At 40.0% G+C, this 25,722-nt stretch overlaps 1 protein-coding gene and 1 pseudogene across 7 annotated transcripts; both read left to right on the top strand.

Annotated features, from left to right (window-relative positions):
* The window catches only part of LOC120856351, a 21,747-nt pseudogene extending 16,892 nt beyond the window's left edge, over positions 1-4,855 (top strand).
* On the top strand, positions 4,855-25,722 carry ZFP69 (ZFP69 zinc finger protein). 7 transcript variants are annotated; one of them, XM_040231565.1, is made up of 7 exons: positions 9,343-9,840; positions 11,043-11,525; positions 12,869-12,954; positions 19,308-19,353; positions 19,851-19,977; positions 20,328-20,423; positions 24,298-25,722. In XM_040231565.1, the coding sequence occupies exons 5-7, from the start codon at positions 19,944-19,946 to the stop codon at positions 25,431-25,433; spliced, it is 1,266 nt and encodes a 421-aa protein (XP_040087499.1). In that variant the 5' UTR covers positions 9,343-9,840; positions 11,043-11,525; positions 12,869-12,954; positions 19,308-19,353; positions 19,851-19,943; the 3' UTR covers positions 25,434-25,722. The 7 variants fall into 7 exon arrangements, with proteins under 7 accessions (XP_040087495.1, XP_040087499.1, XP_040087492.1 ...); XM_040231558.1 differs by lacking the exon at positions 19,308-19,353 and having other exon boundaries at positions 9,352-9,444; positions 9,761-9,840; positions 20,325-20,423; XM_040231561.1 differs by lacking the exon at positions 19,308-19,353 and having other exon boundaries at positions 4,855-9,840; positions 24,298-25,665.

Below are 25,722 nucleotides of genomic sequence, written 5' to 3'. Positions count from 1 at the left end.
GCCCTGGTCTTTCTACTCTACTCTGCAGAAGGTCTGACTAACAAAGGACTGTCTGTAAATTCTTGGGATACCTCTCTGACCTCAGCACATGCCGTTTTTTTCTTCTTGTGAGCAGGATACCAGCTTTCCAAACCTGGTGTGATTTCCCAGTTAGAGAAAGGAGAAGAGCCTTGGCTGATGAAGAGAGAGGTTTCAGGAGGTCCAAGTCCAGGTAAGAGCAAGGCAGGTGGAGCCCTTATGTTTAAGGAGAAGACCTTCAAGCCTCCTCCAGGCCATGGGGAAGGCTGCAGTCACCTGGGTGAGACCCACAAAAAACTCGATTACCACTCTGTCCCTCCTTTCCTACACGTGCCTCTTCTCGTTAGTTTCTCTGGAGTCAGAGGAAAAGAGATGCCTTTCTCTTCACGGTTAACTGCCTTTACCATTTCTTCTGACCTGACTTTTGTGGTTTTCTTGCTTTCTTCAGCATTCTAAACCTTGCCCTGATCATAGTTTCTTTCTCCTGTACATTCAGATATCCATGGATCTCTCCTCATTTAAAACAGCGCTCAAAAAAAAAAAAAAAAGATAAAAATAAAACAGCGCTCTTGGTACCTCCCTGGTAATCCAGTGGTTAAGACTCTGTGAAGACTGTGTTTCCACTGCAGGGAGCATGGGTTCAATCCTTGTCAGGGAACTAGGATCCCTCCTGCTGCAATGCGGCCAAAAAAATCAACCAACCAAACAAACAAACAAAAGAAACACAACAAAAGACAAACACCCAAAAAAAATCAGCACCCTTCACTAGGTTCTTAAGTCATTTTATCATGACTTTCTCTGATGATTCCATTAAAACATTTTTCCTATATTCTATGACTATCCCTTCAATTTTGATTCTCGTTTTAACTTGCATAATTTAACTTTTATTTCAGATAATACATGACTCCTTGAGAAATCACCACAGAATTCCTTCTTAGTAAATCCAATGACTTTTAATAGTCTTCTTTGACTTCTAAGAAAAGTAAAAATGACCCTGTTTTCCAAGCTGGTTTCTATGAGTCCAGCACCTACTTTAACCCCATATTACAAATGAGATAAAGAAGGCGCTTAGGTTAAGAAATCTGTCCATGATCGTTTAGCCACTATTAGGTGGAATCAGTGTTTGAATTCTAATCATTCTGCCTCCACGGTTTGAGTTCTTACAGTGCTTTCCTACAGGGCAACATTAGGTTATGTAGACCTCACCACCTTCGTGGTATTGTTTTCTTCCATCAGCTAGTTTAATACTATTTGTCTCTTCTGTCTCTCTTACTGCTTCTTCAGTGCTTCTCATCAATCTCCTTCTTAATGCAGGTGTATCACTTATGCCTTTGTTAGGTTAGGCTACCTACTATAGCATATAGACTCTAAAGTTTGGCTCAAACTGAATAGGGCTTTCTTGCTCATATATTGATCTGGGGGAGTTGGTTAGTTCAGTGGACAGTTCTTTACCACTTTGCATTCAGGGACAGAGATTCCTTCCACATGGTAGTTCTGTCATTCTTGAGGGCCGCCTCCTCATCTCAGTTTAGCCAGAAGTAGAGGAAAAGCACAAGGAGGGCATGGCAACCCACTCCAGTATTCTTGCCTGGAGAATCCCATGGACAGAGGAGCCAGGTGGGCTACAGTCCATGGGGTTGCAAAGAGTCAGACACGACTGAGTGACTAAGTACAGCACAGCACAGCACAGAGGAAAATCACAGAGGGGTTCATTTGGGCCAAACTGGAATGGCTTACATCACTTTTCACTCTCATTCACTTAATGGGGGCGACCTGTTACTTCACTCAAATTCAGGGAAGATTGGGAAGTATAGTACAGTTACGTGTCCAAAAATAAGGAGAAGATGTTTCAGTGAACAGCTAACAGTCTCTGCCACAATCCCTGAGGAGCCTCTCTTTTACACTGCTGTCCTGTTTCTGCACAAACTGGAGTAAAAATCCAGGAAACTCCCTCATCTGATTTATAAAAATCACATCTGAAAATGCTGTGCCATGTGAACTATGGATAGAATATATATTCTCTGTCTTTTAAGATTTTACAGTATAGATAATATTTTGCCACAAATTAAGAAACCATTTTTCACCTCTTATATAGACAATAATTATGAAGATAGATAAAAATCCAGTGAAAGGCACCCATATTCACCAATAGCACATATACCCATAACCTAATAATTTATTTTTAGTAAATCCTATGAAACACTGACAGAAGTATACACAAATTTATATATAAAAAAATAAAGGGAAAAAATGGAGACTACCTAAATATTTTTCAGTAGAGAAAAGTCAAAGAAATGTGTCTACACGTGGAATACAGGCTTCCCTCATAGGTCAGTTGGTAAAGAATCTGCCTGCAATGCAGGAGACCCTCGTTCAATTCCTGGGTTGGGAAGATCCACTGGAGAAGGGATAGGCTACCCACTCCAGTACTCTTGGACTTCCCTTGTGACTCAGCTGGTAAAGAATCCGCCTACAATGCCAGAGACCTGGGTTTGATCCCTGGGTTGGGAAGATCCCCTGGAGAAGGGAAAGGCTACCCATTCCAATATTCAGGCCTGGAGAATTCTATGGGCTGTATAGTCCATGGGGTCGCAAAGAGTTGGACATGACTGAGCGACTTTCACTATTTCACTAAGTGGAATGCAGTTGTTATAAAGAATAATATAAATCTAAATGTACAGACATGGAGGGTGCATAAGATATAGTTGAGTTAAAAAAAACATGCAGAATTATATTTATGACCATATATACACAAATGCACATATTTACATGTATATATTATTGATAAATGTCTAAATAGATTCATTCCATAATCCTAAAAGAATAAAGGAAATGAGATGAAATTGACAGAGGTTACCCTTTTTTAGTGAATGCATTTCTATATTATTTAATGTTTTATTTGAGCATGCAAAATGTATGAGGTACTTAAATTTTTTAGTAAATAAAATTTTGTCATAGAAATAGGAGGTTGAGATATTGTGTTAAAATTCTTATTTTCCTATCTTATCTCTTGATATTTGCCCTTACAGTGATGTTTTCTTCTTAGTCCATTTCCTCTTGCAGTTCTCATGGATGAATTCCTCTTAGTTTTCAAAGTCACTTTCACATACATTTTTTTTTAAGTCTTTCATTTTGTATAGCTCCTCAGAGCTCCATTTATTTACTTGGCTGTGTCAGTTCTTAGTTGCAGCATGCAAGATCTTTGTTGCATCATGAGGGATCTTTTGTTCTGATGCATAGACTCTCTAGTTATAGCACACGATCTCCAATTGTGGGCTCAGTTGCCTGGTGGTATATGGGATCTTAGTTCTCTGACCAGGTATCAAACCCATATGCCCTGCACTGCAAGGCAGATTCTTAACCACCTGATCACCAGGGAAGTCCTATCTCATATTCTTTTAACAGCTTCTTTGTTTTGACCACTTTGTTATTTTCATATTAGCTCTCTAGGTGGCAGGATCCTATCTGAAGACTATTCAGCCTTCCTGTACCTAGTACATATTATTTTTCCCTCCTCTTTGCACTGTGGCCATTTATTTCTGAAGTGCAGTAAACATGGGTCATTTATATTTTTGGATTTCTTTCAGACTTGGAGGATGAAACAGAAACCAAAGAAACAACTTCAAAGAATGACATTTCATGGGAAGAATTACACCATCCCCTGATGACGGAAAGGTTCATGAGAAGAAGCACCTTGATTTCCACATTGGGAAGAATCCCCAAATATCACAAGTTAGAAAACCACCAGGAGAACCAAGGAATGGGTGAGAGACAAATCCCCTTGATCCACAAGAAAAGGCTCACTCAGGAGAGAGGCCAAGAATCTAACAAATTTGAGAAAAATATTAATATGAGCTCAAAAGTTATAGGACCAGTAGGCCCTCCAGAAAAAAGACACCATACATATGACATATCTGCAATTTATATTTGATTAATCATTCAAGGAATTATACAAGAATGAAAATCTTTGAATGTAATATATGTGAACAAATCTTCAAACAGTTCATTCACCTTACAGAACAATGAGAATTCATACTGGAGAGAAACCTTTCAGATGTAAAGAATGTGGAAAAGCCTTTAGCCAAAGCTCATCCCTTATTCCACATCAGAGAATCCATATTGGTGAGAAACCCTATGAGTGTAAGGAATGTGGGAAAACCTTCAGACATCCATCATCTCTTACTCAACATGTCAGAATTCATACTGGGGAGAAACCCTATGAATGTGGTGTATGTGAGAAAGCATTTAGCCAAAGCATTGGACTGATCCAGCATCTGAGAACTCATGTCAGAGAGAAACCTTTTACATGCAAAGAATATGGAAAAGCATTTTTCCAGATTAGACACCTCAGGCAACATGAGATTATTCTTACTGGTGTGAAACCCTATATTTGTAGTGTATGCAGTAAAACTGTCAGCCACAGCATATACCTAACTCAACACCAGAGAACTCATACTGGGGAAAGACCATATAAATGTAAGGAATGTGGAAAAGCCTTTAGCCAGAGAATACATCTTTCTATCCATCAGAGAGTCTATACTGGAGTGAAACCTTATGAATGCAGTCTTTGCAGGAAAGCCTTTAGGCATGATTCATCCTTTGCTAAACATTAGAGAATTCATACTGGAGAAAAACCATATGATTGTAATGAATGTGGAAAAGCCTTCAGCTATAGTTCATCACTTATTTGACACTGCAAAACACACTTAAGAAATTCCTTCAGCAATGATGTGTGAAATATGTTCAACATCAAAGAATACCCCAACTGGAGCAAAAGCCTCTAAATTTGGATTTTCTGACTTTCAGATTTCAAGAACGAATCATTTTTTTTAATGGTTTGACCCAATGTTACAATTACTAATTTTGCTGTGTTAAAAAAACAAACTACCTATTATCAGCATTGCTTCAGAAAAGAAAGGGCATTTTATTATTTTAAAATATAGGAAGACTATAATTATAGAGAACAGTTTTTTACATTAAATTAGTTTTATGAAAATCTCCCAGATTTGTCTTTTTTTTTTTTTTTTTGCTTTACAATACTGTATTAGTTTTGCCATACATTGACATGAATCAGCCACGGGTGTACATGAGTTCCCAATCCTGAACCCCCCTCCCACCTCATATCATCTCTCTGGATCATCCCCATGCACCAGCCCCAAGCATCCTGTATCCTGTATTGAACATAGATTGGTGATTTGTTTCTTACCTGATAGTATACATGTTTCAATGCCATTCTCCCAAATCATCCCACCCTCTCCCTCTCCCACAGAGTCTAAAAGTCCATTCTATACATCTGTGTCTCTTTTGCTGTCTCGCATAGAGGGTTATTATTACCATCTTTCTAAATTCCATATATACGTGTTAGTATACTGTATTGGTGTTTTTCTTTCTGGCTTACTTCACTCTGTATAATAGGCTCCAGTTTCATCCACCTCATTAGAACTGATTCAAATGTATTCTTTTTAATGGCTGAGTAATACTCCATTGTGTATATGTACCACAGCTTTCTTATCCATTCATTTGCTGATGGACATCTAGGTTGTTTCCATGTCCTGGCTATTATGAACAGTGCTGCAATGAACATTGCGGGTACACGTGTCTCTTTCAATTCTGGTTTCCTCGGTGTGTATGCCCAGCAGTGGGATTGCTGGGTTATAAGGCAGTTCTATTTGCAATTTTCCAAATTTGTCTTTATTTTTCTCGTTTCACTGTGGGCCAGTGAAATCATCATGACAAGCCAGTGATCTGTGATTGACTTTGAGAGTCACGGATTTAAATATCCCTTTAATGAATCAGAATAAAATATAACTCTTCTAGAGGTAGAAATAAAAATGTCAATTGTCTCATTCTAGAAATAATGTTAAAGAGAGTTTTCTAGACTTAATAGGTAACCAGCTAAACATGAGGTACTTAGATTTTTTGGTTTCCTAGAGAAAAATTGGCAAATGTTTTCTGTAAAGGGCCACATAATAAACATGTTAGGTGTTGTAGGCCATATGACCTCTGTCAGAACCACTCAGCTCTATCATTTTAGTGCAGAAGCATCCAGAGACAATGTATGGGTATCTCATCCATGGCACTGCTGATGTTTTGGGATGCTTTGTTGTAGGTGGCTGTCCTGCTTTGTAGGATGTTTAGCAGCGTCCCTGGCCACTGGATGCCAGTAGTTCCCCCTTCCACTGTGACAATCAGAAATTTCTCCAGACCTGAGGAGGGCAAGATAATTCCTAGTTGGGAACCACTGACATAAATGAATTCATATAACTCTGCTCCAATCAACTTTATTTAAAACAAAAGTGTTGGTTTGCATTTAGCCTGAGGATTGTAATTTGCCCATTCTACTATGTAAAATGAATATATGTATAATGATTAATACTGACACTAGACTACCATTTAAGGTCATATTTGTATGTTCACATATCTATGCCAAAAGTCTTGTTTCCTTATCAATCCCTTTGGTATTTTGTTGCAAAAAGATTTTTTTAAAATCACAATTGTAATGCTGTTGTGGAAGCCTAGGAATTATTTATGGAGATATTTATGTAGACTTTAGTTCAGAATGATGCTTTTTTAAAAATTATTCATCCACAAGTGCTTTGGGATGTATCTCTAAAAGAGAACCACCACTCTTTTAAGACTTAACTGCAATGCAATTACTACACCTAAGAAAATTAGACCATAATTCCTAATACATATTGATGTCTTTTGAAGATAGATATATTAAGATTGGTGGATGCTATTTTAATTGTCTTTTACTTTCCAATTGCCAAATGTATGGCATTAAATTTAAAAATGTGTTGTCTTTTGAGCGAGAAAGTATTTGAAACAGCCCTCAGAAAAACACATTTAGAGGCCCACCAAAGAGGACCAGGGAGACGGTGACTGCAGGGGCCAAAGTATGAGAGGCAGGGAAGTATGAGAGGGGAAGTGGAGGAGTTGATCCATAGTACTTCACTGTCTTTATAAGTACTGCATCCTTTCAAACATCAGTGGAGATTGGTCAAGTTCAGCGTCTTACTCTTAAATGGCAGTTCAAAACAGACAGTTTAACTGCCTGAACATTGTGTGAACTATCAAAAGTAAAGCTGTTAATCCAGAATATATTCCATTATCTCTAGATAGTTTATATTAGTATATTTACCTGAAAAAAACTGGCGTCTAACTCTTAAGTCCTGATGATTTTGATGGCAGGACAGAGTGAGGGTGCTCTCTGTGCCTTATACATGTTCTTCCGTGTTTCTATGGTCTTAGATTTCCCAAGAATTTGGGTTTTTTGATTGCTTCCTTTAGTGAAAAGCACAGCCATCACTTTCCTCTATCTACAGTCTTTGTCTCAGTGATCCTTCATGGTCTTCTGGCTTAAAATAACATCTCTGTTGGTATTTTATGGTTGTATCAACTGCCAAATTCATGTCTCCAGCCAGGACCTCCATTCTGAACTCTAGCCTATTCCTGCCACTGGGCCTTTAAACTAGCTGTTCCTTCAGACTTCCTACCCTTCCTTCCTCGCTTTTGCTCAAATGTTACCTTTTCACTGAAGCCTGTTCTGACCATGCTACCTAATATTGCAACCTTTTCCTTGTCCCCTAACTTCTATATTCCCAAATCCCCTTAATTTGTTCTGTTCCTTCTTTGTCCATATCACATATTACATAGGTGAAGGGGAAGTCGCTCAGTCGTGTCCGACTCTTTGCGACCCCGTGGACTGTAACCTACCAGGCTTCTCCGTCCATGGGATTCTCCAGGCAAGAATACTGGAGCGGATTGCCATTTCCTTCTCCAACATATTACATAACATACTAGATATTGATAATTTACACATTTATTATGCTTATTATTTACTCATATTTTCCCTTAGGAGTATGTAAGCTCCATGAGAGCAGGGATCTGTTTTGTTTACTAGTGCATCACAAGTGCCTGGCATACAGTAGGGACTCAATAAATACTTACTGAATTGTTTTGATTTGAACTGAATTGAACTGGGTATCTATGAGGACAATAGAGAAAGGCAATTCCTATACTTTCTCACCTAGCTTTTATAGGTGAGGAAATCTTTTTTTTTCTTTTTAACACAAATTTTTTTTTATATTTATTTTTATTTGTTTGTTTGGCTGGCCAGGTCTTAGTTGCAGCACACGGGATATTTAGTTGTGCAATGCAAACTCTTGAGTTGTGTCATGTGGGATCTAGGTCCCTGACCAGGGATCAAACCTGGGCCCCCTGCATTGAGAGGGCAGAGTCTCAGCCACTGGACCACCAGGAAAGCCCCTCTTTCTTTTCTTTACAAATACATCAGAATTTATAAGCTTTTAAGAATGGTGAATCATAACAGATATACTTTTAAGATAGCAGGTTATTTTTTAAGTTAATTTGTTTAAAATGCAATTAACTAGGGCTGATTAACTATGTGAGTTTCTCTTTATTTTGTAAACATGAGTTTACATTACCACCTTTCCTCATCCCAAAAGAGACTAGAGTTTATCCTCTGGAGAAGGACGAGTTGCACCAGAGGCAGTATCTGAAAGAGGTCAGGAAGTAACTCAAAATACAAGAAATAATCTTTTCAGTGATGACTAGATTAAAAGTCATGAACAAGTCATAGCAGACGGTAAAGGCCCTGCTCAATGAAATTATTCCTTAGATATTCGTCTTAACTATCTACAGTCTGCCAGAGGGCAGAAGGTTTCCTGTTTGTCTCCATCCTGAATTCCCCTCAGGGGACACCATTCGTGAGGTCTGCAGTGGCTGATGGCTTGATGGTGGGCAATTCACTGGGATGGCAGACAACATTACCTTTCTACGTTATTATTATTATCTATTTAGTTTTCCCAGAATTAAGATCCAAAAAAGCAGGGACTGAGTTTTGATAACTGGTATTTCCCTAGAGCCTGTAACAATGTGTGAACAGACCTAGGGATTCAGAAGATAGTTGAATAAATGAATGAAGGACAGAGAAAGGGCTTTCGCACGGGAAGAGCTGGGCCGGTTACCTAGTCTCTTGGGACCGCTGTCAGGAAACGCGGGCGGTCTGCCTGGGTGCCCGCTGTCCAGGGTCTGGCAGTCGTGGTGGCGGCGTGCCCAGGCGCGCTCCGCGGAATCTGGGTTCCGGATTTTCGGGAGCGCCTGCCTGCCCGGAGAGGGCGGGCTCTCGCTGCTCCCGATGGGCGGAGCCGGCGGCGGGGCGTGCCGAGCCGCCGGAAGACTCGAGGGCACCGGGTTGAGAGCACTGCGGCTGCGCCGGGGGCAGCAGCCGGGACCCGCCAAGGCCTGGGCGAAGGCGAACAGGGGCGCGGGCAACGGCGCTTCGCTACCGCGGAGGGGCCGGGACACCCAGGCTGAGGCCCAGCAGGCGGGGCGCCGGTGGGCCTCGCCACTGCCTCCGGGCTGGCATCAGAACAGCGGCCGGCGAGCAGCAGCCTAGCCCGGGTCTGTTGGAAGCAGGTTCAGGGTTCCCTGGGCCTTGCGAGTCCCCAGAGCCCAGCTCCCGGGGGTGTGGCTGGGAAAGGACACGTTGGAGGGGCTGTGGATTTATCTGGTGCCTCAGCACCCGCCCTAGGCCGCCTCTCAGGAATTTAGAAAAGAACCCTGGTCCCGTCTGGAGGCCGATAGTCCTTTGGGCTTCAGAAGGAAGCCTGCGTGAATGTTCGGCGTTTTTTAAAAAAGTCATTGTGTTGGGTGTCGATGGGATCTGTCTATGAAAGGCTGGGAAAGAACAAAATCTCTTACCGGTCCTTCTCTAAAGAGACACCGTCTGGAGCTGAAAGCCTCAAGAACCGGCTCCGCCCCCCATCTCTGGTCGTACCAGCGTCCACGGCCTCTCTGGTGAGTAGGGAAGCTACGCTGTGTCTGCAGTTTCTTAGGTCCGAGAGAGGCATGTCTGGAAGTAGTGAGAAGGGGCATACTCTAAATGAAGCTTCTCTGTCGTTAACCATTTCGGGAATAAGATTGGAAAGTTTCTCCACTTGGGTAACAAACCATTTTACTTTTCATATATTTGGGGACAGGATATTTTTCATATGCTCCAATACAGCTCCTTTCTCTGCATAAGTCACAGCTGAAAACAAGAAGCTAAACACCCTGCCCCACAAACTTCAAAAAGTTGGGCCAGCTCCCTGAGGGAGCTAGAACTAGGATTGTTCTTGAGGCCCTAATACACTGTGCTTAGTCGCTGTAGAGGCACCTGTTCAGATGCCAAGGGCTTCCACGAAAAGTTAGGCAGTTTCCAAAATTTCCTGCCAGGAGCAGTTCTGCGGTAGTTCTCATTATATTCGAAGTACTATATTTGAGATTCTTGAAACTTTAAATTCATATCCTTGATTGTTTAAAAAATAACTTTAAAAAGTAGTGTTCTGGTTGCACATTAAAGCAAAAGGTTTATAATAATGTCTATTAAGGTACTGTATTCCCAACATTGTTACAACCCTAAGAAGTACACTTCTTATATGCATTTTCTAGATGATGAAATGGAAACTCAGAGAACTGAAGTGTCTTAGAGCTTTTAAGTGCCCGTGTCAGGATTCTAACCCAGACTGTCTGATTTCTAAGCTTGCCCTCTAAACTCCCAAGTCTGTCTGTGTCCAAGCAGAAGATGTATGCAGCTTGTTGTTGTGGTTCAGTTGCCAAGTCGTGTCCGACTCTTTGTGACCCCATGGACTGCAGCATGTCAAGCCTCTCTGTCCCTCACCATCTCCCAGAGTTTGCCCAAGTTCATGTCCACTGAATTAGTGAGGTCATCCAACCATTTCATCCTCTGTCGCCCTCTTCTTCTTCTACCTTCAATCTTTCCCAGCATCAGGGTCTTTTCCAGTGAGTCGGCTGTTCGCATCAGGTGGCCAAAGTATTGGAGCTTCCAAAGAGGGAAGTCAAAGCAAGGTCTGCGCATGTTTGTGTATCTTTGGTATTTGTGTGTATTTGTGCTGTTTGTGAAAGTGTGTATGCAACTAGAAATTAGAGCTGCATCCAAAGCATAGATTATACTTATCTTCACATTGATACTAAATCTTTGTTTTTGGATCTTTTTTCAGTTTTAAGTATGTTTCTGCAAGGTCTGGAGTTCTGTCTGTATGATCAGTTTTCTGGATCCCTCCTCCCTGCCTTTTGCTCCTCTAGAAGAATATGAAGAGGCATATACTCAGACCTACTCAACCAGCCTCCCTGCAAGCAGGCAGGGGTTAATTTTAGAGAGGAAGCAGTTTCTCAGAGCTGTGAGAGCCGTATCAGCTTCTAGGAGCCCCTAGGTTCTGGGGCCACAGGCACACGCAAGAATCCTGAGGGCAGGAGTCTGTGGTTACAGGAGGACCACACCGCTGTGAGGCATCTCAGCAGAGGCTCCGGCCGTTTCCTCACCAGAAGTGGACAAGGTCAGTCAGGAGGCACCATCATGCTGCAGCAGCTCCTGATCACCCTGCCCACCGAGGCCAGCACGTGGGTGAAGTTGCACCATCCAGAGAAGGCCCAGGAGGGGGCGCCCCTGTGGGAGGATGTGACCAAGATGTTTGAAGGAGGAGGTGAGAGTAGGCTGATGGTTGGGGGGATGGAGGAGGAAGAAAGGTTCTCAATCTGCTTGGGGAAAATATGTACAAACATCATTGAAGTGGTCTCTGGGGGAGAAAATTGGGAGAGTAGGTCCCTGGGGCTTGTGCTTGTGGCTTTGGGGAAGGAGATGGCTGTGCGAGAAAATGTTGGGCTCTTAAGCACTGGGTCCCTGCGACGTGTGCTCCATGCTGCTCCCATCTCCTGTCCTCAAATAAACACAGGACAAGAAGACAGAATTCAGGGTGTTCCCCACCAGCAGCTGTACAAGTGTGATTTACAGACATCAGAGTCAAAGGTTTCTACCCCCTTAAGCCCTCCAGTGGTTTTCCTTTATTAGTCTCAGTTTAGTCCCAAACCAATGCTTTTTCTTTCTTTTCTTCTCCCGCTAGGAGGAAGGAATAATGTGCTTGGTTACTCTCACTTTACCTTGAACTGTTTTGAGTTCAGTGGGAAGCATGTCCAAGGTTACACAGTATTTGCTGGCGGGTCAGGATAGATGGATGGACAGAAGAATTAGTATATCTCATGGGGTCTCTTAGTTCATCTTTAACACTTGAAAAGTCAGACAGGGACTTTGTTAAGCATCTTGATGGATGGAAAAATGAATAATGATCTCTAATGCTAATTATTAATTGATAGAGATAGACACATACCCAGATCAGGGGTATCTCTCTAAGAAGAGAAAGTAGCCTAAATACATTTTATGGTAAAATTCTTTTGGAAGACAAGAGACAGGAAAATTCTTCTGATTGTATTTATCAGAGAAGTTTTCACAAAGCAGATAGCACTGAATTGAGCCTTAAAAGATGTCTATTGTTTTTATGGAAGAATTAGGAAAAAATACAAAAGTGGGGGCCTCGAGGAGTGGTTCAGAGAATGGAGACTGTTCTAGTCTAACTGAGGGTTAAGAATGTGGTCAGTGCGTGTGTCCCACACATAAAGGGTGGTGGTTAGAGGAAACTAATGCTGGGAAAATACGCTTCAGGCAGATTGTAGAGTGCCATGAAGTCTGTGGGAAGTGTTTGGATTTTCCTTGCTTGGAAGTAGGGAACCTTTGAGGATTTCTGAACAGAGGAATGGCCTGGTAGGTCAGTGCTTTTGGACCAGCATTGACCATTGGGAAACATTAATACCCCAATCAACTCACTGGAGGTCCTCCTCATTAAGGAGACTCCAGTCTGCTCTTGAGTCGCTCTGAATGTCTTTCTTTGTGAGTGTATTCAGAGAAGGACTATTTTCAGCAGAACTGCCGGCAGTTTTTCTATTTAATGTGGTAAAGTAAAATGCAAACTTTCTGGCTCTTTTCCTTCCTCAGCTCTGCTATCTCAGGATGCTGATGAGACCCAGAGAGAAAGTTTAAAGGATGAATTGACCCCCGGGACCCCAGCAGCAGACTCCCAGGTGGGTTGGAGTTTCCTGTCACTTTCTTGACATGCTTTTTAGTTTTTAAGATTATAATTTGCCCTTTTCTGGGGAGTTGGGTATATTGAGGCTAATGAATTTAACCAGGGAACTCAGTGCAAGTTAGTCTTGTACAGAAAGCGGGTCCACAGTGGCGGCAGTTTCCCTCCTCTTAGAAAGTGTTTCTTCGGACTTCCCTGGTGGTCCACTGGTTACGACTCTGCACGCCCACTGCAGGGGTGCAGGTTCGATCCCTGGTTGGGGCACTAAGATTCCACATCCCGTGTGGCCAAAAAATATTTTTTTAAAAAAATGTTTCTTTCCAGCCAACATCTAATACAGATTTTTGTAGAGAAAGCAAAATGAATGATTTAATTCTAACCCATGAAAACCAACAGGTACCATTTGGGATCTAAGATAAACCTCAGTTTTTATGAGGATTTTATCCTAAAAAACGGGTGACATTTATCACTTCATGAGGTGACCCACAGAATAGTGGCATGAGCAGAGAAGAAATGGTCAGGCCATGGGGCACACACATTAGACAGGCTGGGCAGTTACAGCACAGTATGGAAACACGTCCTTACCACCTGGTAGAAGCACAGGTGAAACAAAGAAGGAAAGCTAGAGTAAATGCGAAAGGAGGACTTACTAAAGAGGAGACATTATCCGAGGACAGAAGAGTTTTGAGTGAGAACTTGGGTTCTGAAATTAGATGGTACAGAATTTGAACTTATCTCTGGTATTTACTTGCTCCGTGATTTTTTTTTTTTATTTTTAGGTTTTTTATGATGCCATTTTCTTTAGCTAATTCAGGTGCTAACATCTTTTAGGATTGAAATGCATTCCAGGGCTGTTTCCAGTAATATGGAAGAAATAGTAATATTCTAATTATTTGGAGAGTTACCTTATCTCTGCATTCCACTTTTCTTTAATTCTCACCTCCTGACAGTCAAAAATACTGGTGGGATTCTTAGCACTGGGAAAAGATTAAATTTCTTAAAATTGAGGTATTTATATATAGGAAAAACACTTAAAAAAGTATATGGTTCTCTTTTGACATTTATACATCAGGTAACCAAGTCGAGCATTTCTGCCTCTCAGAATGTTCACTTGTGCCCTTTTCCAGTCAAAACTCTGTTTGGCCCCCAGTAGAGAGAGACAACATGGGATTTCTGCATTATTTCTTACAACTGCATGTAAATCTATGATTAAAATTATCTAATAAATCTATAATCTCAAAATAAAAACTTTGAGAAAGAATCTGTATGCGGCAGTGGTTAGGTATAATGCTCACAAATGTCAGGTTAAGTTGATTGATAGGTGTTCAGATCTACATCCTTGATAAAGTTTTGTCTAGTTGTTCCATCACTTAGTGAGAGGAGTGTTAAAATCTCTAATGATTGTGGTTTTGTTCATATCTCCCTTTAGTTCTGTCAAGTCAAATTCTGTTATCAGGCACATATACACGTAGGATTATTGTCTTCTTAATGAGCTGACCGTTTATCATTAGGAAATGTCTCATCATACTCTTTTTCCTAAGCTGACTTTTGTCTGCTTTAATGTAACTTCTCCAGTGTTTTTAGTTATTGTTGGTATGGTATGGCTTTTTTCATTCTTTTAACTTATTTGTGCCTTTATATTTGAAGTGTGCCTTCTTAGATACAGCTGGGCCTTGCATGCTTAGTCTGTTAACAGTTACATAATCATCGATGTGGAGCTTCCCAGGTGGCTCAGTGGGTAAGGAATCCACCTACAGGATTTCCCCGGTGGCCCGGTAGCTAAGACTCCGTGCTTCCAATGCAGGAGGCCTGGGGTTGATCCCTGGTTAGGGAACTAGATCCCAGATGCCACAACTAAAGATCCTGCCTGCTACAACAAAGACCCGGTGCAGGCCCCCCAAAACCAAAACAATCCGCCTGCAATGCAGGAGACGCCGGAAGCATGGGTTCAGGTGCTGGGTCGGGAAGATCCCTTGGAGGAGGGCATGGCAACTCACTCCAGTATTCTTGCCTGAAGAATCCCAAGGGAAAGAGGAGCCTGGCGGGCTATAGTCCATAGAGTCACAAAGAGTAGGACACAACTGAAGTGACTGAGCACACAGGCAATCACTGATATGCCTGGAATTTAAGTGTATATTCTTGTCCTTTGTTTGCTGTTTGTCAAACCTTTTCTTTCATTTCTTTGTTCTTCCTCTCCTGCCTTCTTTTGGATTGTGCAGTTTTTTAGTATTCTATTTTATGTCGTCTAGTGACTTGACTTTTTAAGCTCTACTTTGATTTGTTTTTAGTGGTTGTCCTGGCCATTACAATGTGCATTTTAAATGTGTCACAGTTGCATTACTATTATACTCTTTCACAAAGAATATGAAAATCATATATTCCTATTTACTCTTCCCATTCTTTGTATGTTGTCATCATGCTTTTCACTTTACATGTTATATATCCCATGATACATGTCCTTATTTTTGCCTTTAACAGTAAACTGTCTCATAAGAGATAAAGAAAAGGAAAAAAAATGAGCCTTTCATATTTGCCCACGTATTTACCAGTGCAGGCTTTCCTGATGGGTCAGACAGTAAAGGATCCGCCTAGCCTACAATGCAAGAGACCTGGTTTTGATCCCCGGGTTAGGAAGATCCCCTGGAGAAGGAAATGTCAACCCACTCCAGTACTCTTGCCTAGAGAATTCCAAGGACAGAGGAGCCTGGTAGGCTCTAGTCCATAGGGGTCACAAAGAGTCGGACACGACTAAGTGACTTTCTTTCACTTTACCAGTTGGAGCACTTTTCAGTCCTTCCTTTAGGTTCTAAGTTTCTGATATCATCTCCCTTCAGCCTAAAGAACATCATTTAGCATTTCCTGTAGTGTGGGTCTTCAGATGACGAATTCTCACAGCTTTGGCGATCTAGAAGTGTCTTTATATGGTCTCCCTATTAGAGGATCTTTTACTGCATATAGAATTCTAGGGTGACTGTTTTTTTCTTTTAAGCACTTTAAGGATGTTCCATTGTCTTTTGGCTTATATTGGTTCAGATAAAAAGTGAGCTATTTTTCTTATTCTTACTCCAGATGTGACATGTCTTTTTGTTTATTTTATACTAACTTTTCTGGTTTTCCTGTTCTTCCTTTCCTACTTTCTTTTCACTACTTTTATAATCTTCCCTTTTATCTTTGCTCTTCAGCAGTTTAATGATGTGCATAGACATGGTATTTGAATTTTTTTTTTTTTTTTTTTTGGTGGAGGATTTGCTGCCTTTTGCATTTATTGGTTGATTTTTTTTAATCCATCTTGGAAAATTTTCAGCCTTTATTTCTTCAAATATTCTTTTCTTCTCATTCTTCTCCTTCTGAGATTTTAATTACATGTATATTAGACCATGTAATATTATACCCCCCCTTTTTTTTCTTTTTCTCTTTTGATGCGTCCATTTGAATACTGTCTATTGACCTGTGTTAAGTTTCATTGATCTTGTCTTTACTAGGGTCCATCTGATGTTAAGCCCATCCAGTGGATTTTTCAGATATTGTATTTTTCAGTTGTAGAATTGTCTTTTAGTTCTTTTTTGGCATTTCTATCTCTCCTCAATTACCCTGGCGTTTTGACCTATTACATCCATATTTTATTGTAAACTCTTCAATGTATATTTTAATAATTGCTTTAAATTTCTTGTCTGCTTCTTCCAGGGACTTGGTGACCTAGGTCTTTGCTTCTTATGTTTTTATTTCTTGATTATAGGTCAGATTTTCCTCCTTCACTTGCCTAATAATTTTTTATTATGGTTCAGATATTATGTATAAAAGAACAGTGGAGGATGAAATATGCATAGATAGATCCATTTCCCCATCAGCCTGGAAGGACATTGGTATTGAGAATAACTACGATGGCTTCCAGTTTTTTAATGAAACCTCAGATGTGTGGCCTCCTGGCCAAGCATCTGCAATTTCATATTGTTAGAGCAATCATTGTTTTGCTGGGAGTTGCAACTTTCTACAAGTTTGCTTTGGTGAATCAAGAAAGACAGAATAAAGAACAGAAATGGCAAGGACCTAACATAAGCAGAAAAGATTAAGAAGAGATGGCAAGAATACACAGAAGAACTGTACAAAAAAGATTTAATGACCCAGATAATCGTGTTGGTGTGGTCACTCACCTAGAGCCAGACGTCTTGGAGAGTGAAGTCAAGGCAGCCTTAGGAAGCATTACTACAAACAAAGCTAGTGGAGGTGATAGAATTCCAGTTGAACTGTTTCAAATCCTAAAAGATGATGCTGTTAAACTGCTGCACTCAGTATGCCAACAAATTTGGAAAACTCAGCAATGGCCACAGGACTGGAAAAGTCAAGTTTTCATTCCAGTCCCAAAGAAAGGCCATGCCAAAGAATGTTCAAACTACTGTACAGTTGCACTCATTTCACATGCTAGCAAGGTAATGCTCAAAATACTTTAATCTAGGCTTCAGTAATATGTGAACTAAGAACTTCCAGATGTTCAAGCTGGATTTAGAAAAGGCAGAGGAACCCCAAGATCAAATTGCCAACATTTGTTGGATCATAGAAAAAGCAAGGGAATTAAAAAAAAAAAAATCCATTTCTGCTTCATTGACTATGCTAAAGCCTTTGACTTTGTGGATCACAACAAACTGTGGAAAATTCTTAATGAGATGGGAATACCAGACCACTTTACTTGTCTCCTGAAAAACCTGTATGCAGGTCAAGAAGGAACAGTTAGAACTGGACATAGAACAATGGACTGGTTCAAAATTGGGAAAGGAGGATGTCAAGGCTGTATATTGTCACCCTGCTTATTTAACTTCTGTCCAGAGTACATCATGTGAGATGCTGGGCTGGATGAGTCACAAGCTGAAATCAAGATTGCCAGGAGAAATATTAACAACCTCAGATATGCAGATGATACCAGCATAATGGCAGAAAGTGAAGAGGAACTAAAGAGCCTTTTGATGAAGGTGAAAGAGGAGAGTGAAAAAGCTGGCTTAAAACTCAACATTCAAAAAACTAAGATCAGGGCATCTACTTCCATCACTTCATGGCAAATAGATGGGGGGAAAATGGAAACAGTGGCAGGTTTTATTTTCTCCTGCTCCAAAGCAGGGCCCCAAAATCACTGTGAATGGTGACTGCAGCCATGAAATTAAAAGATGCTTGCTCCTTGGAAGAAAAACTGACAAACCTAGACAGCGTATTAAAAAGCAGAGATATCACTTTGCTGACAAAGGTCCATTTAGTCAAAGCTATGGTTTTTCTAGTTGTTGTGTATAGATGTGAGATTTGGACCATAAAGAAGGCTGAGCCCCAAAGATGCTTTCAGACTGTGGTGCTGGAGAAGACTCTTGAGAGTCCCTTGGACAGCAAGGAGATCAAACCAGTCAATCCTAAAGGAAATCAACCCTGAATATTCATTAGAAGGACTGATGCTGAAGCTGAAGCTCCAGTACTTTGGCCGTCTGAGGTGAAGAGCCGATTTATAGAAAAGACCCTGATGCTGGAAAAGATTGAGGGCAGGAGGAGGAGGGGGCGACAGAGAATGAAATGGTTGGATGGCGTCACTGACTCAATGGACATGAGTCTGAGCAAGCTCTGGGATAGAGTGAAGGACAGGGAAGCCCGGTGTGCTGCAGTCCATAGGGCAGCAGAGTCAGACATGACTTAGCGACTTAACAACAGCAAACCACAAGAACGCAGGCATATGCAGATTCTGCAGAAAGTATGGTTCTGTGAGAAATTTTAAGGTAATGAGAAAGGCTGGCATCTTTCAGAGTGCAAAGTGATTTCAGAATGTAAAAAATTTCTTTGTGTTGAGTTGCGTGAAATTCATCCCTGACCTATGTTTGTTAACTGTGAAGCATGAATATCTGGTCTATGGCATAGTTTCTCTTGATAAACAATTAATAAATGTATATATGTATAGATAGATATAGTCTGTTTGTTTTGTCTGTTCTGTTTATTTGCAGAAAACTCTAAGCCTTTTCCTCTTGACTGGTGGTTAAGGTGAGGGACTGATTATTCATATTTTTCCTAGAGCTGTGGCTGAGCTCTGGCTGAGATGCACTTTAGTTTGATTGAATTCACTGTTTTTCTTTTTTTTGGTTGCATGGCATGTGGGATCTTAGCTCCCCAACCAGGGCCTGAACCCATACCCCCTGCAGTGGAAGGTATGGACCTTCCACTGCCAGGGTCCTTGATTGAGTTCACTTCTGATGAACCCAACTACTAGCACCCCATGCCATCAGTGCTGAAGGGCTGATCCTTTTTTATCTATTCAGTATTTGAGCTAAGGAAGAACTTGATCACAGTTCCAAACCGTTTTGTTCATCTTGCATTAAACTCCAGCAGGGCCCCAGAATTTCAGCCCTGGAGGAATGCATTGGTCTTTGTGACAGTAAGTACTGAAAGCCTCTCTCCCTGTCCCTTGGGCCCTCTGGTCTCATCTGCTTCCACTTGCCCGCCTCCAGCAATGCTGGCCACTCTCCTGCTCCTCAGACAAGCCAAGGACATGCACTCCTCAGGTCCTTTGTTCCTGCTTGGAATGCTCTCCCCTCAGATTTCTGTGTGGGTCTTTCCTACTGAGTTCATGTCTCTGAATATCACCCTTTTAGGAAGACTGACCCTAACACCCTACACGAAAGATCTTCCCCATCCTCACTGTGACTCTCCCTGGTGCCAATATCCTGCTTCATTTTTTTTTTTTTCTAAGACATGTATAATAACCATCTGTCCTTTCATATATTGTTTATGATAGTCTCCAGGGAATTACCAAACAGATCCAGAGGAGACTCTCAGTAAAACTAATTTAGAATCTCTCAGAAGACTGTCAGAACATGTTGGATCTTGATGGAGGTGGTCTCAGGCTGAAAAGGAATATATTGGATATTCTAGGAACTGTTGACCTTCAAGGACATATCTGTGGACTTCACCCAGGAGGAGTGGGGGCAGCTGGCGCCTGCTCACCGGAATCTGTATCGGGAGGTGATGCTGGAGAACTATGGGAATCTGGTCTCAGTGGGTAAGGACAGGCTACACATACATCCAGAATCCTGCCTATTAACAGGATTAATATTTAATTTAGTATTAATAATTCCTAAATTATTAAATGCAGTAGATTCCCTGGAGCCTGGTCTTGGGTTCTGTGTTGGAGATGGATGTTGCATACCTTTGAAAATCAAACCAGGACATATCTGAATCTCTTCCCTTTGGAGAACACTTTACTTTGTAGAGCGAGAATAGGAAAACATGCTATGGTGCCCCTTTCCATCTTCAGAGACCCTAAATACCTGAGGATTGAAACTACATCCCAGGGATGGTTCTTTGACCTCAGCATAAATATTCATACCCTTTTTTTCACTCCATAAGCAGGTTGTCAGCTTTCCAAACCTAGTGTGATTTCCCAGTTGGAGAAAGGAGAAGAGCCATGGATGACAGAGAAAGAAGGCCCAGGAGATCCCAGTTCAGGTGAGCCAAGGCAGATGGTGCCTTTTAATATGTAAGCCAGAGTGCCCCGCATCTTCCCAGGCTGCGGAAAGGCTGAGCGGGTGGACAGGCATGCTCTGAACTAGATTTCATCCCTCTGTCTGCAGTCCTTTTCTTCATCTGACCTAGCAGAAGTCTCTGGAATTGGAGGGAAGATAAGTCTTCTCTTCATTAAGGTTTTCCTTCGTTCTTCAATATCCTAAAGTCTGCCAGTCGAAAGCTCCTTTCCCCATGCTCTGAGATGTGCGTAGTAGTCTCTTCTCACAGAATGCAGATCTCTTTTCCGGACTCACTGCATTCTCCAGATCTTTAATCTTCTCTCTTGCATCCTATTTCCACTTTTCACCAACTTTCATTTTACAATCTTAACTTTGATTCTCACTCTCCTTTGAACTAAAGTATCCTTATTTATTGTAACAAATGTTTTATGGAAAATCCTGCAAGAGAAATGACCATGGGATTCCTTCTCATCAAATCCAGTGATCTTTAACAGTCTTCTTAAACTTTGCTTTTATTGTGAAATATTTTAGACATTTAGAAAGGCACAGAGAACATTACAATAAATTGCTATTATGTACTTTCTACCTAAATTAAGAAATAAAACAGAGTTTAAACCCCAGTACTCCCATCCTTGCTTGTGAAATAACTAACTCTTCTAACTTGAAACATTGTCATTCCTATATGTGTCTTCATATTTGTATTAATGTGTATATTCCCAAGCAATATATAACATTATTTTTTGAATTTACTTTTAATTGAAAGATAATTGTGTTTATAATATTGTGTTCATTTCTGCCATGTATCAACATATATCAGCCATAGGTATACATATGTCCCCTCCCTCTTGAACTTCCTTCCCACCTCCCACCCCATCCCACCTTTCTAGGTTGTCACGGAGACCTGGTTTGAGTTCTCTGAGTAGCAAATTCCTACTGGCCATGTGTTTTACATATAGTGGTGTATATGTTTCCATGCTTCTCTCTCCATTCATCCCACCCTCTCCTTCCCCCGACTCACTTATTTCCATAAGTCTGTTCTCTATGTCTGCATCTCCATTGCTGCCCTGAACATAGGTGCATCAGTACCTCTTTCTAGATTCCGTATATATGTGTTAATATACAATTTTTTTTTCTCTTTCTGACTTCCTTCAGTTTGTATAATAGGCTGTAGGTTCATCTACCTCATTAGCACTGACTCACGTTCCTTTTTATGGCTGAGTAATATTCTGTCGTATATATGTACTATAGCTTCTTTATCCATTCATCTGTCGATGGACATCTAGGTTGCCTCCGTGTCCTAGCTATAGTAAATACTGCATCAATGAACATTGGGGTACATGTGTCTTTTTCACTTATGGTTTTCTCAGGATATATGCCCAGTGGTGGGATTGTTGGATCATATGGTAGTTTTATTCCTAGTTTTTTAAGGAATCTCCATACTGTCTTGCACAGTGGTCATATCAGTTTGTATTCCCACCAACAGTGCAATAGGTTCCCTTTTCTCCACACCCTCTCCAGAATTTATTGCTTGTAAATTTTTTGATGATAGCCATTCTGACCAGTGTGAGGTGATATATCATTGTAGTTTTGATTTGCATTTCTGTAGTAATGAGTGATATTGAGCATCTTTTCATGTGTTCACTAGCCATCTGTATGCCTTCTTTGGAGAAATGTCTATTTAGGTGTTTTGCCCACTTTTTGATTGGGTTGTTTTGTTTTTCTGGTATTGAATTGCGTGAGCTGCTTGTATATTTTGGAAATTAATCCTTTGTCAGTTGTTTCATTTGATATTATTTTCTCCCATTCTGAGGGTTGTCTTTTCACCTTGTTTATAATTTCCTTTACTATGCAAAAATTTTTCAGTTTAATTAGAGCCCACTTGTTTATTTTTCTTTTTATTTCTGTTACTCTAGGAGGTGGATCATAGAGGATCTTGTTGTGACTTATAGCACGTAAATTACTACTTATAATACTGTTTTGCATATTCTTATTCTTTAAAAAAAATGGTATGTGTACTTCTTCCACTTGCTTTTCTCATTCAACACTGTTGATATTTATCCATATTATTCATTCATATTTATCCATATCATTCATTTCCTTTGAGTTAATAAAGCACAATTTATCCATTTTCCTGTTGATAGAAATTTAGAGGTTTCTAAATTTGGGGGTTATAGAGATACTGCAATAAAACTTTGTATATGTAATTCTTGTGTAAGTATTTCTCTGAGATATTTGATAGAAGCAGACTTGTTGGGTCATAGAGCAGATTTACCTTTATGTTTCAGGAAATTTTTCTTCAAAGTAGTTGCACCAGTTGGTACTCCCATCTGAAAGTTTTGAGAGGTTCCAGAACTCAGCGTCTTTGTCAACATTTGGTGTTATCAAACTTTCACATTTTTATAAATTCAGTGGTTGAATATGATGTCTTGTTTTTTAATTTTCACGATTACTAATAAGAGGGAGCATGTTTTTCATGTTTGTTAGCCATCCTTCCAGGATTTCTTTTCTGCATGGCAGTCAGACACTTTACTGTCTGAGCCACCAGGGAAGCCCTTCTGTAAATTACCTGTTTATATCCTTTGCAAATCTTTCTATTATTTTTTCCTTATTGATTTATAGAAAAAATATATATTATTTTATATCTTTAAAATTTTATTTTCCATGTTTAGGTTTAAATCTGTATATATTTTATATATAGTGTGAGGTGAGGCTCTAGTTTAACTTTTTACATGTGGATAATAAGCCCAAGAACCATTTATTGAATAGTTTAGGCTACTTGGTCACCTGCCAAGTTTCTTTATATGCCTGAGTCTATTTCTGGGCTCTATCTGTTCTGTTCCATTTTTCTATCTCTAATGTCAGACTGTCTTAATTACTGTATTTCATAGTGAGATTTAATATCTTGTTCTTCAAAATTGTCCTGGCTTTTGTTAGCCCCTTGCTTTTCCATATGAATTATATTTACATGCACACAAATTCTCTGGTGGTATTTTGATTGGAATATATTGAATCTATAGATCAATTTAGGGGGCAATTAATGTTATGATATTGAGTCCTATTGTCCAGGAACATGGTATATTGTTCCACTTATTGATATTTTCTAATTTTTTAAAATAAATTTTCAGGATTTCCCCCATAAAAGTCTTGTATACATTATACATCTTTTGTCAGATTCATCCTGAAGGACATACATTTTATTGCTATTCTGTTTTTTTATTTTTTAGCGACACTGCATATCTTGTGGGATTTTAGCTCCTTGATGAAGCACTGAAGCTTTGAAGCATTGCCTCTCACCCTCAGCTGTGAAAGCTTGCAGTCCTAATCACTGGACTGCCAGGGAATTCCCTCAAACCTATTTTCTGAACTAGCTGGAGTAGGAAGAGGGAAATCTTTTTATCTTTTTGAGAATGTTTTCCAAAAATAGTTATCAGGTAAAAAGACACTGTTAAGACATAGCCCTGAAATATCATTTTTTAGTATTAATAGAAAGAAGAAGCTTAAAATGTTCAAATTTTTACTCTGTATATAAAATCACACATTGACCTTGTTCATTGTGTCTTAATTTCCCATTACGTCTCCAGGCTACATAACCATATTTAAATACATTCAGAATTTCATGGAACTTCCGTGGTACTCCAGTGGTTAAGACTGCATGCTCCCAATGCATGGGGCACAGGTTGGATCTCTGGTCAGGGAACTAAGAACCCACATGCCTCATGCAAAAAATTAAATATACTCAAAATTTCATGTACTTCATATGTATTGTTATCTAAATCTGTATTCCATACTCAGGATAATAATTGACTTTTCAAACCATAATGAATATGAGTTATTTGCATTTTTTCCATTTCTTTCAGACTTGGAGAGTAAAACAGAAACCAGTGCATCAAATGAAAAATACAACATTTTACAAAAACAGTTATATCATGGCATGATGATGGAAAGGTTAATGAGAGATGATGTCATTTATTCCACATTGAAGAAAGTCTCAAAATATGATGATGAGTTAGAAAAGCACCAGGATCACCGTGGAAGAAATGTGAGACAAACCATTATGATCCATAAGAAGAGAAGCCAAGAAACTTACAAATTTGGCAAAAATATTGTTAGTTCAAATGTTGTTATAGAACAGAGGCTCCGTAAGTATGACACACCTAGAAAGAGAAACAAATGCAAATCAGATCTGATTAATCATCCAACAAGTTACATAAGAGTAAAAACCTATGAATGTAATATATGTGAAAAGGCCTTCAAACAACCCATTCACCTTACTGAACACATGAGAATTCATACTGGTGAGAAACCTTTCAGATGTAAGGAATGTGGTAGGGCCTTCAGTCAAAGTGCATCCCTTACCACACACCAGAGAATCCATACTGGTGAGAAGCCCTTTGAATGTGAAGAATGTGGCAAAGCCTTCAGACATCGCTCATCTCTTAATCAGCATCATAGAACCCACACTGGGGAGAAACCCTTCATATGTGATAAATGTCAGAAAGCTTTCAGCCAGAACATTAGCTTGATCCAGCATTTGAGAACTCATTCTGGAGAGAAACCCTTTACGTGCAATGAATGTGGGAAAACCTTTAGACAGATTAGACACCTTAGTGAACATATAAGAATTCATACTGGGGAGAAGCCCTATGCATGCACTGCATGTTGTAAAACCTTTAGTCATAGAGCTTATCTGACGCATCACCAGAGAATCCATACTGGGGAGAGACCCTACAAATGTAAAGAATGTGGGAAAGCCTTTAGGCAGAGGATACACCTTAGCAACCATAAAACTGTCCATACAGGAGTGAAAGCATATGAATGCAACCGCTGTGGAAAAGCGTACAGGCATGATTCATCCTTTAAGAAACATCAGAGGCATCACACAGGAGAAAAACCTTATGAATGTAATGAATGTGGAAAAGCCTTCAGCTATAACTCATCACTTACTCGACACCATGAAATACACAAGAGAAATGTCTTCCAAACTCATAGCTGAAAACAGATTATGTACCATGAGAACAAAAGCTCAATCTAAACCAGTAGCTCTGTGCTTTGAATTTTAGGACTCTAAATTTGAGAAATTGACATAATGATGCCGACTTCTAGTTTTGCTCATTGTGTAAATAAACACGACATTGATAACTACTATTTACTAATAACCTCCACACAAAGTTACTTAATCGAGAATAAAAGATGGCCCTTCAAATTAAATTCAACAATATAGAAAATTTTGTACATCATTATTTTTATAATTTCATGGTAGATTAATAAATTATTTTTCTTGG

The sequence above is a fragment of the Oryx dammah genome, unplaced genomic scaffold (genome assembly GCF_014754425.2).
Source record: "Oryx dammah isolate SB20612 unplaced genomic scaffold, SCBI_Odam_1.1 HiC_scaffold_28, whole genome shotgun sequence".
In the NCBI taxonomy this organism is placed as follows: Eukaryota; Metazoa; Chordata; class Mammalia; order Artiodactyla; family Bovidae; genus Oryx; species Oryx dammah.
Note: the sequence above shows the minus strand (reverse complement) of the source record. Positions and strands in the feature narration are given on the sequence as shown.